Genomic DNA, 15,879 nt, shown 5'->3' with positions numbered 1-15,879 from the left:
TCTTACAAGTTGAGAATCATGAAGATAGTGAGGGAGAAAAAAATGTTGACAGTGTATCTGGGGTTGATTCAAAGGGTGTTGTGATTGAGAAACAAGATGAAGGCTTGGAAGTGTCTATTCATGCTATCTGAGGGTCTCCTAGCTCCAATACCATGAGATTGTTAGGAGTTATTGGGACTCAATCTATTGCGATTCTGGTGGACTCTGGAAACACTCACAATTTTTTGGATTCTCAAGTGGCAAAGTCAGCTAAGTTGAAGCTTTCTAAAGGTACTCCCTTGCAGGTTAAAGTAGCAAATGGGAAGAAGTTGGTAAGTGCTAGAAGATGTGAGGAGTCTCATATCAAAGTCAAGAACAATAGATTTCCTGTGACTTTTCATCTGTTGACATTGGGGGTGTTATGTGGTCCTTGGGGTGTAGTGGTTGCAGACACTTGGCCGTATTGTTTGGGATTTTATGAGAATGACCATGCTATTTCAGATAAAAGGAGAGGATGTACTTCTACGAGGCCGCCTTCACTAAGAAAACAAGGTTGATTCCTACAACTACTAACTGCTGAAGTCAATGAACCTAGCAACATTAATCAGCTTGAAATCTTTGAATTGTTGAAAGAGTTTGAAGGGATTTTTTAGGAAAACACTAGACTGCCACCTCCAAGGTTGTGTGATCATCAAATTCAATTAAAGAATGTGACTCAACCGTGTCAGTTCGACCATATAGGTACCCTTTTTATCAGAAATCTTAGATAGAAAAAATTGTCCAATATCTTCTGAAATCATGAGTATAAGAACCAGAAAAAGCCTATTTTCTTCTCCAGTACTTTTGGTGAGAAAAAGTTATGGAAGTGGGAGGATGTGTGTGGATTACATGTCTTTAAATCAGGAAACTATCAAAGATAAGTTTCATATCCCTATAATTGACAAATTTCTTGATGAATTGTTTGGGATGCAAATTTTTCAAAGCTAGATCTAAGATCTGGATACCACCAAATCAAAGTGAAGAATGGTGCCTAAGACTGCATTTAGGACCCATAAGGGTCATTATGAATTTTTAGTGATGCCATTTGGGCTTTACTAATACTTCTGCCACCTTCCAAGGGCTGATGAATTAGGTGTTCAAGCCCTATCTTAGAAAGCTTGTATTAGTGCTCTTTGATGATATATTGGTATACATCAAGAATTATTCTGAGCATCTGAAACACTTAAGAGTGATTCTAGATACTTTGAGACAGCATAAGCTCTTTGCTAAATTGTGTAAATGAAAGTTTGGAGCTGTAGAAGTGGAGTACCTGGGGCATTTAATATTGGGTGCATGAGTAAAGGCATATCCTTCCATGATAGTATCCATATTGGATTGGCCCATTCCCACTTCCTTAAAATCCTTGACGGGTTCCTAGGCCTTATTGGATATTATAGGAAATTCATTGAGGGTTATGGGTCAATTTCAGCTCCTTTGACATCACTCTTGAACAAGAATTCATTTGAATGGTCTAACCCAACTCAGATAGCTTTTGAAGACTTGAAAAAGTTTGGGACGCACTCTCCAGTGTTGAGCTTACCAAATTTTTCCAAGTCATTTACAATGGAGTGTAATGCTAGTGGAAATGGGCTTGGAAGAGGGCCAACCCATGGCATATTTTAGTAAAGCACTGAAGGACAGAAGTTTGGTTTTGTCTACTTATGAGAAGGAGCTTTTAGCTCTAGTCACTATTGTGCATAAATGGTGCCCTTACTTGTTGGGGCAATCTTTTAAGGTGAAAACAGATCTGCAAGTATTTAAGTTCCTCTTGGAATAGAAGGTAGGAACTGAGTCTCAGCAGGAATGGATCACAAAATTGCCAGGCTATGACTTTACCATCAAATTATAAAAAAGGCAAAGAGAATAAGGTGGCAGATGGCCTTTCCAGAAGAGGAGAAGATGAGGAGGCCACTTTGGCATTAATCTCTTTTCGCATACCTTTATAGATAGAGGATTTGAAGGCTAGCTATTCACTTTCGTAGGAAGTTGTGGATATATGCACCATGCTGAAAAAATGGGAAGCAGTTGACAAGAATTATACAATGCAACAAGGCTTATTATTAAGGAAAGGGACGTTGGTTATAGTCTCTTCTTCTCCTTTCAAAGAAAGAATATTGCAATTTATTCACAGCAACCCTCAAGCTGACAATGTAGGGTATCACAAAACCTTACATAGGGCTAGAGTAGATTTTTACTAGGAAGGGATGCTTGCAGATATTAAGAAATTTGTGAGAGAATATGATGTTTGTCAAGCTGCCAAGATTTTTACTAGTTTATTGCAACCTTCGCCTATCCCACTTCAGTCATGGACTGATTCCTTAATAGATTTCATTGATAGTTTGCCTGAATTACATGGTTCTTCTGTGATTTTTTCTGTGATTGATAGGCTAACCAAATATTCTCATTTTTTTCTCACTATCACATCCCTATACAGCTATGAAGGTGGCTCAATTATTCTTTACTCAAGTCTTCAAATTGCATGGAATGCCTAAGACCATTGTGTCTGATAAGGATCTTGTTTTTACTAGATTTTGTTTTGGAAAGAACTTTTCAGCCTCTAGGGTACCATTTTGGCCTTTAGTTCTGCATACTATCCACTTCCTAAGTTGATATCATATGTCCCTGGAACTATTGTTAATGATGGTGTTGATCAGTAGTTAAAGACTAGAGAACAAGTTAAAGGATTGTTGAGAGAAAACCTCCCAAAGGCGCAACACAAAATGAAGTTTTTTTCCTAACAAGAATAGGGTGGAAAGAAAATTTGAGGTGGGGGATTGGGTTTTCTTGAGGCTGTAACCCTACAAACAGAAAACTATAGCTATGAGGTATAATCTGAAACTGGCACCTAGATACTATGGACCATTCCAGATTGTTGCTAAGGTGGGAGTAGTGGCTTATAAACTCAATCTACTAGCTTCCTCTAGGATACATCCTGTGTTTCATGTATCTTGCCACAAGAGAAGTTACGTCAACATATAACACCATTACCATCATTACCTCCCGTTGATCATGAGGGAAATGTACAACCATGAGGCTATATTGGACAGACGCATGAAGAAGTTCAGAAACCAAGCTGTAATTGAGGTTTTGATTGGGTGGGGTGGTACATTGCTAGAGGATAGCACTTGGGAGTCATTGTGGAAGCTCAAGGACCTTTATCTACCCCTTGTTGGCAAGGTCTTTTTAGAAGAGGGGTGCTGCTACTAATTCAACCTTGTGGTCAAGGCTTTTGAAGGGAGGAAGAATGTTAGGTGTATAGTGTGAATTGAAGAAAGAAGGGGACGAAGTCGTGATTGAATGGGGTGAATAAGAAGGGTTCAAAACAGTGTGTAGCTTTTAATGAAACAGGGCGTGTAAGGGCAATTGATAGACTGGGTGAGGAATTAATGAAACGAGGAGTTTTTGTAAAGGTTGATGTGGTGCGTTTGTTCCTTGCTTGTAATAACTCATATAGTGCACTTGGTTCCTACCGTTGTCTATTACTAGCGGGAAGGAAAGGTTGATCAGTATCTAAAGACCTATATGTTGTAATTCTTGGAGGTAGGATTTTCCTTGAAATAAATCCATTAGTGTGATTCTTGATTATGTTTTCTTGTTCTTGTTTCTTTCTTGATTCTTGCTACCCAGAAAACCCCTAATTTTTTGAGTTTGAAACTTCCTATTTTAAGCTCTAGTAATGGACCTATGTGATCTAGTTTTTTTTTTTTTTTTTTTTGTGAAAACAGTATAATATTTAAGTAGCAATTTGTGATTGAAGAATGTAAGTTTTAATATGCTTACTATTTTATTATAAAATTTAAAAACATATAAATAAGAGATTTTGAAAAAAAAAATCTCAAGAGAACTAATAGGTTCCATAGATATTTAATTTACATGTACTGTTGTTCACAGTTGCTTTCTCTTTCCAAAATAGATCAAACATTCAAAATTGCTTATTCAAGAAAAAAGTCTCATTTCAAAAGAATAATAGTACATGTAAATTGAATATCTACTGGACCTATCATTTGGAAAAGAAGATGTTTGTTCTATTTTGGAAAGAAAAAGATTGTTTGTTTAACTAAAATTAGAATTTGGAACCATACTTTTGAACTCCAATTTGTTTTGAAATTGTGATGCCCCCAAATTCCGCTTGGAATTTGACGGAACTTGAAGTGTCGGGACATGCAATACAAGGTTACTTGCCTCCGTTCGTGACAGATAAAAATACAGTGCACCTAACATGCAACTAACAATATGCAATATTTAAAGTGGATAATTTTTTTTTCTTTGAGCAATACTATGTACCATAAACAATATATCCAAAAACATAAACATGCTTCATAAAATTCACGTAATAATTTGTATCCAAAAGGTTACAGTACTTGTCCAACGGTCTCTAACATAAAAATAATTGGAAACAACGCTCCATAACTACAATCTAGAAATAAAAACTATTGTACTAATTCACTGAGTCATTCATGCAACTCAACTATAATTTCCAAACTGATGTCCTGAAAATGGGGGATAGGCTCCATCGACTCTTTGTCTGTGCTTCACATTCTATTCGACCTTGTCCAATCTCCCATGCGTGGGTTATCCAGATCCTAAAACATTGTCTCATATGTTTTAAACTCACCAATATCTAATTAGAAAAATTTAAAACATATCACAATCATAACAAACTCATTAAGGCCGAAACACAGGTTAAAATTCTTGATTTTTGTTGCAATTCTATCAAACATCATTCCTCATGCTCAAACCAAAATATTGCAACATAGAAAATCATATCCTATGTCCAAATAGCATACTAAAACAACCAACAAAATCCACTTCACAAAAACTCTTTTTAAAACAAAGCTCCAAACTTTAACTAAAAACATAACCTTTGATTCTTAAGATTTTGTCTCTTTTTAAAACATATCCTATAACTTTAAAAGTTTAAAAATACACTTCCGATATATTCATAACACACTTCTACGAATTATCATGATTGTAAACATCATACAAACATCATAAAATCACAAGATCTAACACCAAACTTTTGGCTTCAACACTTGTACTAAAAATCGATTGCCTTAAGGTTTGGTTTTGATCAAATCCTTTGATCCAAAACATACCATGAAAATCATTACAAACCAACAATATCATATGGTTAAAAATTATGTCCTAGAGTAGATCCAAGCATTAAACACAAGATCAGATGACCATATGTGCATCAAAATATCCATATACCAGAAAATCTCAAATCTGTGACCTAACCAAGTCTCTTCATGCATAAAAAATCATATCCTTAAAACTAACACCGAATATCCTTAAAATAATATCCTAACATGTATATCAAAGTATTAGGATCATCATATAAAAATATCAAAACCATTGGAGCATGATTTTACCATAAAAGATCCAAACTTTCATAAAACAGAAACCATTTTACTCCTTCCAGTTTCCAACTTTTTAGATCTAAGAAACAATTTCATCCAAATCTTATAACATGCAACGAATCATCATCAAACTTTCATATAAACATATTAACTACACTCCGTAAAAAAAATCAGACCAATATCTTTCCAGTAGCTTGGTCAAAAACACCAAAATATCAAGCACTGTCCAGTTTACCTCTTAGAATGACATTTCCTATCTTAAAACAACTTTTGACCAATCCAATGACCATTAAAATCAACAAAAAAGATATCCACAAAAACTAGACCCAAATAGAAACAAATCATGTGAAGGGAATTTCGTGCGAAAATACTTAAAAACTTCCAAATGGGCTAGTAATGTGACTCAGGAAAACTGTCTGAGGGAACCTTTAGGTTTGTCTCTAAGAAACGTGTTGGAAAGAGATGAAATGAAAGGGAATGGACTTGGAAGCGTTCTTACTCAAATAAGGGGTGATGAGAGGGTTGTGAATAACACTTGAGTGATGGTTGTGTCAGCCAAAACAAGGGCCAAAACCAGTGGGCAACAGTGCATGGTTTCAGCCAAGGAAGCTTCCTTGTGAAGGGTGATGGTGAGGTGGCCTTTTGACTTCAAATCAAGTACAACTTCGGGCTGCTTTGGGCAGTGTTTGGTTAGCCATGGTAGGGGAAAACTTCCTCTACAAGCCTTGCAAATGGTGGCTCAATTTTGTGGGCCTTAATGGGCCTTAACCAAATGGGTTTCAATTAGGGGTTTAAAGAGAGCTTGACTAGGGTTTGGGTTGCTGTCAAGCCCAAATCCAATTTTTCTTGGCCTAATAAAATTTTCAAGGTTTAAAGGATTGAAGAATGATGTCATAATATGAATTTGAGTGGTTAATAGCATATGAAAGTGATTTAATCAAGTAATGAAACTCTAAGCTTCAAACTGGATCCATTTAGGGTATGGAAGCAAGTTTGGGGTTTGGGAAAATCATTTAGGGTTTCGGTTTCAACCAAAATTTTGGGATTTCAATTGGATTCCAAATGCTTAGGGTTTCACTAGGGTTGAAACTCTATTCGGTTTGACACAAATTGGATGGTTGGATGGTTGGATGGAATAGTGCTTTGCTTAGGTGGCTTGATCTCAATGTTTGATTTCCTTCACATTTCTATCTCATGATTTCTCTTGGTGCCAAGTGTCCAATACCCAAGTGTGGCTAAGATCTTACGAAGTATCCACATAAAACTTCTCTAACCTAATTTGGGCAATCCACACTGTCATTTTGAAAATACTATACTTGGTGTTACTATCGATATTACTATTTATTCCAAAAATGTGAAAAATAACTTTACACTATAAAATTCTGAATAATTGTGCTAACATAATAGTGAAAATAGTTTATCTCAAAATAATCATAATGCATTTTTGAACAGACATTTCGTCTGAAAATTAAAAATAGGTTTATTGTGCTATAAAATCCTAAATATTCAAATGAAACTAATGGTGAAACCATATCTTATTCTGACACTTCTAAGTACCTCAAATAAATAAAATTGTACTTCTGGCATTATAGTGAATGATAATACTGACTATACTGACGGATTAAGATCTACACGATTAGTCGACTCGTGAAAACTTTTGAAATTTTTACGGGATTCATAAAGCCTAAAGAAATTCATTGCCTTGAATTTCTGGCGGACTGTTATAGGAACAACCAGAATTTTCTGTTCTAAGGTAGTACCTGGTACATTATAGATTCTCATTCCGCTTGAGTTCAAATCCCGGTCAATTTCGGATTGTTCTAATAGAGCTTTTATAATTTTCTTGAGTTTAAATGATATTTTTGTAAATTTAAAATCTAGATAACTTTCATGTAATTTTAAAATTTAAAATGTATTTATATAATCTAATTTTTTCTTATAGCTTTAAATATGTCCCCTCTTATCTCTCTTTTTTTTTAATCTCATTATTTTTAATAATTTCCTGAATCTTTATTATTATTATTTTTTTCTCAACTCAAGTTTGTAATTTTTTTTCTCTATCTTTTCTTTTAAAGTTTTTAGTCTATATTCATTTTAGAAATCTTATGATACACATATACATGTATTTTTTTTTATTAATTATAAGTTTATATATATATATTAATTATAAATTTTTATATATAACTAATTCGCACCAGAACACACCAATACTAAAATATCTAATACTTTTTTATTATTATGAAAAAATATCTAATACTTAAACCAAGATAACGAAGGTAACAGAATTTAAGGCCTAATTTGCTTTCAATACTAAAACTTAAAATTTTAAAATTTTTGAAAACCTCTCATCTTATAATTACAATTTTTTATAAAATAAAATAAATAATTTAATTTTTTAAAATAAAAATAATATTAAAAAATATATTTTAATAATATTTTATTTAAATTTTTAATTTTAGTCTCATCTCGTATTTAAAATCAAAAGAAGCCTTAAAGCATTGTTCGGAACTTCGCACGATCAGGAGTACTATACTACTATATCTCCAGCTACAAAATGTAACCTCTTTTGATTAGTTGTTGGGCCTCAAATATCTCCAGCTACAAAATATGGCGATGCAATATGCCACTTGTGAGGTGCCGATTGGGTGGGACCAAGTAAAAAAAATCTTGTTCAGTGGCAAAAAAAAGAGACCCCACACAGCATCATTTACAACCAATCACAACAAAGAAACAGATATGCGGATATGGCACAGGATAAAAGGATAAGGTCCAATCCGATCCCATTGGTTAATCCTTAACTCTCTAAAACACAAATCAACCGTCGGATCCTAAAAATCAAGCAAACGAACCGTCAACTTCCAAGAATGAACAAGAGCCACAAACATAGCCTTGAAATGAAAATACAAAGCCCAGCATAACACATACGCTTTCAGCTTATTCTACCATCACTACCATCACCACCACTTTCCTTGACACCACTTGATTTCTTGCGTTGATTGTTTCAGGTCCTAAAAGATGGCCACAGTCACAACGCAAGCTTTGGCTGCAGTTTTCCGGCCATCATGTGCCGCAAAATCCAGGTTCCTTACCGGGTCTTCAGGTAAATTGCATAGAGAGTTGGCCATTAAACCAATGGCTTCCTCATCCTCTACAGCTTCTTTCAAAGTAGAAGCCAAGAAAGGTGAATGGCTGCCGGGCTTAGCCTCACCAGGTTACCTTGACGGCAGGTACATATCTATTCATCTACACTCGTCAATTCTGAATCCTATTCATTACTTAAGGCTTAAATTGAACATGTCAAAAGTAAGAAACAAGCTTTAACAGTGCTTTTAAAATTGTTTCAGTCTTCCTGGTGACAATGGGTTTGATCCTCTGGGACTTGCTGAGGACCCTGAGAACCTGAGATGGTATGTTCAAGCCGAGCTTGTCAATGGTCGCTGGGCGATGTTGGGTGTTGTAGGAATGCTACTTCCAGAGGTTTTCACAACGATTGGTATTATCAATGTCCCAAAGTGGTATGATGCTGGGAAAGCTGAATACTTTGCATCCTCATCGACCCTCTTCGTGATCGAGTTCATTTTGTTCCATTATGTTGAGATCAGAAGGTGGCAAGACATTAAGAACCCAGGAAGTGTCAACCAGGACCCCATCTTTAAGCAATATAGTTTGCCCCCAAATGAGGTGGGATACCCAGGAGGCATTTTTAACCCACTTAACTTTGCACCCACTCTTGAGGCCAAGGAGAAGGAGATTGCAAATGGTAAATCAATGTTTGAAATATGTAGGTTGATTCAGCTCATAAATTTTGCATACTAATTGTTCTTTGCATGTATGCAGGGAGGTTGGCAATGTTGGCATTTTTGGGATTTGTGGTTCAGCACAATATTACTGGAAAAGGACCATTTGACAATCTGTTGCAGCACCTCTCTGACCCATGGCACAACACCATCATCCAGACACTAAGCGGCAACTAAGTTCATCAGAAATGACGTGATGACCTGTTTCATTTATTCTGTAACAATGGGGGACACGGTTTTTGAGTGAGATGTGGCGTCAGTGTGAACAATGTATCTATCCATGTACAGGGGAATTGAATGGCATTAATATCTCCATGCAGATTACATCTACTATATAGCAGGTTGAGTTAAATTTCTGAAGCAAGAAATCGAGGACGCCTAAAACTACTTATCCTTTCGAAAATCAACTTCCATGTGTTTCTGTTCGAGTTTCGACTTATGGATTGGGTAATTGGAAACTAATATCAGAAGGTATCCATGTTATAAAACTAAAAGATCAAATATACACCAGTGTTATGAGTACAACATATACAGCTATGATATTGGGTAGCCAAAATAATCAAATGAGCTCTCCTGTACACCTTTCAGATTGCTCTTATTTCATTACTTTCTATGCCAACTATATTAAAAGAAATCTTACTGATCAAAAAAATATTAAAAGAAATCTACAGAATAACCTTCAAATGTGATGCACAGATATGCTTCTTTCAGCAACCTCCTTGTCATTTCAACTAAAGATTAATGTGACACATGAGAGTCGGTTTGGTTGCTGCAAGAGGAATGTAAATGATAAGGAACAGGAAGGAAGACCTAGCTACCTGAACACTAAAGAACAGAAACTAGCAAAAGAGTTAGGAACACGGATAAGATTTCAATAAACATTTGAGTACGTGCTTGTTCTTCAAATTAAATGATGAACATGGATACATCCAGGTACTTCAATCGAATCCTATACTCCAGACATGGGAAAGGTTAATCTAAACAATTAAAGAAACTTCCACTGACAATTAAATTTTAATAAATAGGTAATCTAACAGTTCCATAAATGGAGCTCAGTTCATTGCTGATTCGGTCGATAATTATTAACAAACGAAAAGTATGGTTGGTATTAACCATTATGCTAAGAGTAATAATAATATGTGCATGGGCATTACACAGGCAGTTGCACATGGGGTGAGTTAAAATACCAGCGATAAATGAACAGTAAATATTTTTTAAGTAAAAAGTCTTCAGTCAGCGCAGTCCATGTACATATCACCACTCTTATGCTAAAGATGGAAACACTACTTTCTTTACAGCCTGAAATTTCTTTACAGTTCAGAAGTGAAGAATGAGAAGATTAAATGAATTCTCACCAGCGATAGCCATTCTGATTGTACATTGCAATGCCACGAGGCCCAGATGAAGAGAACCAAGTATGATGAAAACAAGGCAGCTCAAAGTTGCTATTAACTTGATAATCCACAGGATTTTCTTGTAAATTTATCTCCATCTCAGGTCTCAATTTCTTATTTTCTGACAAATTTGAATGATCATACACTGGGCATGCACATTGCTCACCAAGTTGTAAACTTGAACAAGCAGTTCTACTTAACTCTTCAGAGCCATCACCTCCTGATCCCATATTTGCAACTTGTACAGTATCGCCATCCTCTGTCTGTTTGCCAGCATTAAAATAACCACAATAAGCTGGATGTAAACCATCTGAGGAGCTATCCACATCTCTATCACTGGAGAGGAAAAGGATAACAATGAACACATCAGTCAATGGATTAGATGAAAAATGAAATGTTTTGCTAGTTCAGCAGTGAAATATAAACTGATAAATGTAGTACATGAAACTTAAAATTACTAGGTTTTAAGTAACAGATCTATATACTACATAATCAGCAAAACATAGAGCTATCCGCTTATGAAGCCATCTCATTCCACTCCTATTAACGCCACATCATCTACTATTCATTTGTATTATTATTAAATCAAAAATAAATAAAACATCATGAAGTTAAACTTATTGAATAAAGAAATGAATATTTTACTATTTTTTTTATAACTCACTAAATGAAATTTAATTTATTAACTAAATTAATCTTTTTTATTTAAAATTAGTAGCCTTTTAATTTTCACCACACATCTTTTCTGTTTTATCAACCCGTGTAATTTTTAATTCTATAATCAAAGGATTCATAAATGTTATTGAATTTTAAAAAAAGTTAAAACGAAAACTGAACATAAAAAAGAGTATAGAGACATAACTAACCTCATTACTTGATAAAATTGTAGAGGAAAAAATGTTTTCACAAAAATGAGCTTCTTGGTTTGATCTTATTTTTGTTAGCAGATTGTATAAAATTGTAATAAAACTTTTTTTTTGTACATTTTTAAAATATTTTAAACATATTTAAGATTCCATGCAATGATATGTACTTTTTAATAAAATATCCCGTGCATTGCGCTACTTCCATTTTCATCAGTGCATATATGAAGTCACGTATTGAAGATAATGCTGCATTGGATATGATTAACAGAAAACTTACCTGTGTGGCAGGAAGTTTGGCTCATTGGGTAACATCATAAGTCGGTTGTCATAATTTGGAAAATTGGAACCCATGATAAGGACTGGGCTTCTTGCACACCACTCATGATCTGTGATAATGGCATCCCGCTCTGAAACATTTCAGGAAAGAACGATGTAACAACAGACTAAAACTGAGATCAAACAACTTGAATTACTGATCTTCGAGGTATCAGAAACCTCCACTTCAATTCACTTTATTATTCAATGGTTACAAAGGAAGAAAGGCTTCAGTATTTATATATAGAAGCCTTATGATGATTAACAACGGCTACAAGGGGGTACTATGGTAATTTGCAACAAGTAAGTAGGGACATAAAGGTACATTAATGTTATAAAGGAACACCTGCATACCACGTGACTAACTAACTAACTAACTAACTAATTCACTGCTGCTTAAACAAAGGAACACCTCGCTTCTCTTCAGCTCGAGCTTGCTTCCTGGTGATGAAGTGAACATAACAACTGCCTTCCTCTTCAAAAGACCTTGCCCACAAAGTCATGATAATGAATCCTTAGCTGCTCAACAGGTTCCCAAGTGGAATTTACTTCATCCATACCACGCCATTTCACTAATAGCTCGATAAAGGGTTTATTATTCACAGCAGACATGCGCCTATCCAGAATAGCTTCAGGTTCCACCTTAAAATTCTCATGAGAATCCACTAAGGGTAATACAGGAGAGATCTGTGACTCAGGGCCAATGTATTGTTTTAATCTTGATACATGGAACACGGGATGGACTGATGAGCTTGGTGGTAATTCAAGTCTATAAGCTACCTCTCCAATGCATTCCACAATTCTGAATGGACCACAATACCTGGCAGCTAACTTTGATCTGCTGGCTTGACTAACAGTCTGTTGTTTATACTTATGCATTTTCAAATAGACTAAATCATCCACCTTAAACTTCCTCTGAATGTGATGTTTATCATATTGCTGCTTCATAGTAACCTGTGCAGCCATCAAGTTCTTTTTTAACAACATTAGTATCTCATCTCTCGACTTTAACTCTCTGCCCACGGCTTCATTTTGAGTAGTCCCCTCAACATACTGAATTAAAGTTGGAGGAGATATTCCATATATTGCCTCGAATGGTGTCATTTTTGTGGAAGAGTGGACTGAGGTGTTATACCACCACTCAGCCCAAGGAAGCCAATGCACCCACTGTTTGGGTCTTTCACTAACAAAGCATCTCAGATATTGTTGCACACATTTATTAACCACTTCAGTTTGCCCATCTGATTGTGGATGGTAAGCAGATGTGAAGTGCAATTTAGTCCCTTGCAATTTAAACAACTCTCTCCAAAAATTACTGGTGAAAACGACATCCCTATCAGTTACAATGGTTGATGGCAATCCATGTAACTTGAATACCTGGGATGTAAAAACAGCAGCTACTGATGCAGCTGTATAAGGGTGAGATAAAGGTAAAAAATGTGCATACTTGGTGAGCCTATCTACTACCACCAATATAACAGAAAACCCTTGTGAACATGGCAAGGAATCAATAAAATCCATGGAGATGTCACTCCAAGATCTGCTGGGAAGTGGCAAGGGCTGCAATTACCCAGCAGGTTGTAAATTTTCTGTTTTACACCTTTGGCAAACTTGGCATTCCTTGATGAATTGCTTAATGTCTCTCCTCATGCCACTCCATATAAAATCTACCCTGGCTCGATGGAGGGCTTTATGGTAACCCGAATGGCCCCCAAAGGCACTGCTATGGATAAACTGTAAGACTTGATCCTTCATAGGGGATGAAGATGACAAGAAGATCTTACCTTTCTTAAATAACAACCCATTTCTGACTTCAAACTTCTTGTCAGAAAGCTTGCCTTCGTGGAGCTTTTGACAAATAGCTGAAATTTCTTCATCCTCCAAGTAAGAATGTCTCAACTGTTCTAACCAAAGGGGATCAAGAACTGTGATGGCCATCATGTTAGCAGATTCTTCCTCTACTTCTTCTCTTCTCTAAAGACTATCTGCTGCCACATTATCCTTACCATGCTTATACTCAATTGTGAAATCATAGCCAAGCAACTTGGTAATCCATTTTTGTTGGGATGGAGTTCCTATCTTTTGTTCCAAAAGAAACTTTAAGCTTTGTTGATCTGTTTTTATGACAAACTCAGCACCCAACAGATATGGCCTCCATTTCTTCACAGCTACTACTATTGCCAGAAATTCTTTTTCATATGTAGATAAATCCAATGCTTTTCCCTTCAATGCTTGACTCAAGAATGCTAAGGGCCTTCCATTCTGACCCAAGACAGCACCAATGCCTCGACCAGAAGCATCACATTCCAACACAAATGGCTTGGAAAAATCTGGTAAGGCCAAGACAGGTGGGTTTGTCACAGCCTTTTTAAGATCTGCAAATGCTGTGGTAGCTTCATTTCCCCAGTGAAAAGCATCTTTCTTTAGCAAATTTGTCAATGGGGCAGCAATGGAGCCATACCCTTTGACAAATTTCCTGTAATAACCAGTTAGACCAAGAAATCCTCTTAATGACTTAAGAGATTTTGGTAGAGGCCACTCGAGCATTGCTTGGATCTTTGCTGGATCTGCTTTGACACCCTGTGCAGAGACTAAGTGGCCCAAATACTCAATCTCCTCACAAGCAAACCTGCACTTATTCTTTTTTGCAAAGAGAGTATGTTGTGCCAAAGTATCTAATACCATAGAAAGATGTTCTACATGATCTGTTAGTGATTTGCTATAGATTAAAATATCATTAAAAAAAACAATAACAAACTTCCTTAAAAAAGGTTGAAAGACCTCATTCATTAAGGATTGGAAAGTGGTAGGAGAATTGGTCAAGCTAAATGGCATAACCAGAAACTCATACTGCCCTTGATGTGTTCTAAATGCTGTTTTTTCAATGTCCTCTTCCTTCATAAGAATCTGGTGGTACCCAGATCTAAGGTCTATCTTAGAGAATATCGAAGCTCCATGCAATTCATCCAAAAGTTAATCAATGACAGGAATGGGAAATTTGTGTTTAATTGTTTCTCTGTTTAAGCCCCTATAATCTATACACATGCGCCATGATCCATAAGATTTTCTTACCAAGAGGACAGGTGATGAGAAGGGGGATTGGCTGCTCCTTATGACTCCAGTAGCCAACAATTCTTTTACTATTTTTTCTATTTCAGTTTTTTGGAAAAAATGATACCTGTAAGGTCGAGCAGAGATTGGCATGGTGCCCTCTTTAAGGTTTATTTGATGATCTCTAGACCTTCTTGGAGGCAATCCCTTTGGTTCAGCAAAGACATGGTCATATTTAGCCAATACTGCCTCAATGTCAGCAGCATAGCTGCCCATTGCTTGAGTTGTCTCGTTGAGCACTAGCTGAAGTAGCATTCCCTTCCTTTCCACCATAGTGAGTTGGCAAATCTGAACATCTGCCACAAACTCAGGCTTGCTAGAGCTCAAGCCCAACAGTGTGACAGAACCCTTGGCACTGGTGAAGGTCATTGTGAGATTGTTAAAATCCCATAAAACAGGACCTAAGGTTCTTAACCATTGCATGCCAACCACCACATCACAACCTCCCAATGGTAGGAGGAAGAAATCAGTTGTGAAATTATGGCCTTGCATCTGAAACTGTAATTGTTGGACCAGACCTTCACCATTCATGCTTTCCCCATTGGCTACCCTTACTGTAATCTGACCACCTTGCTTGACAGCTAACCCCACCTTCCTTGCTATCATAGGATCAAGGAAGTTATGTGTGCTACCAGTGTCAACCAGAACTATAACTGAGCAGTTCTTGATTTTGCCATGTACTCTCATAGTTTTCGGGCTTATACAGCCTGCTATTGCATGGAATGAGATCTCAGGTACCTCAGTCTCGACTTCCACAGGTTCATTAGTTTCCTGTGACTCTTGTGGACCAGCCTCTTCCTTCGCAGAATCTTGTAACCATTCTAATTGTAACGCCCCAATGGAAAGCCCAAACCACATGGCCTATACTCCAAAAGGACTAGTCAATGATACAATTGGAGCCCCATTAGAACCTTATAAAGAGCAAGAACTTCTCCTTCCCAAGCAATGTGGGATCCCATACACCACCTACCCTTATCCATATCATATGGGGTATCACAATCTACCCCCCTTAAATTCC

At 36.4% G+C, this 15,879-nt stretch overlaps 1 protein-coding gene across 1 annotated transcript; it reads left to right on the top strand.

Annotated features, from left to right (window-relative positions):
• Positions 1 to 8,217: 8,217 nt before the first annotated feature.
• LOC109004089 (chlorophyll a-b binding protein P4, chloroplastic) lies at positions 8,218 to 9,600 on the top strand. Its single transcript, XM_018982508.2, has 3 exons — positions 8,218 to 8,605; positions 8,723 to 9,138; positions 9,216 to 9,600. Exons 1-3 carry the CDS (start codon positions 8,394 to 8,396, stop codon positions 9,350 to 9,352), a joined length of 765 nt encoding a protein of 254 aa, XP_018838053.1. The 5' UTR covers positions 8,218 to 8,393; the 3' UTR covers positions 9,353 to 9,600.
• Positions 9,601 to 15,879: the final 6,279 nt, after the last annotated feature.

This window comes from Juglans regia, chromosome 9 (assembly GCF_001411555.2).
Source record: "Juglans regia cultivar Chandler chromosome 9, Walnut 2.0, whole genome shotgun sequence".
In the NCBI taxonomy this organism is placed as follows: Eukaryota; Viridiplantae; Streptophyta; class Magnoliopsida; order Fagales; family Juglandaceae; genus Juglans; species Juglans regia.
The sequence above is the reverse complement of the archived record's forward strand: the minus strand, read 5'-3'. Positions and strand labels throughout refer to the sequence as shown.

Excerpts from the sequence above, each read along its gene's own strand:
- LOC109004089 (XM_018982508.2), top strand. The coding sequence starts at position 8,394 with ATGGCCACAGTCACAACGCAAGCTTTGGCTGCAGTTTTCCGGCCATCA. Across the intron at positions 8,606-8,722 it reads CCAGGTTACCTTGACGGCAG|TCTTCCTGGTGACAATGGGT; the intron begins GTACATATCTAT and ends AAATTGTTTCAG. Across the intron at positions 9,139-9,215 it reads GGAGAAGGAGATTGCAAATG|GGAGGTTGGCAATGTTGGCA; the intron begins GTAAATCAATGT and ends GCATGTATGCAG.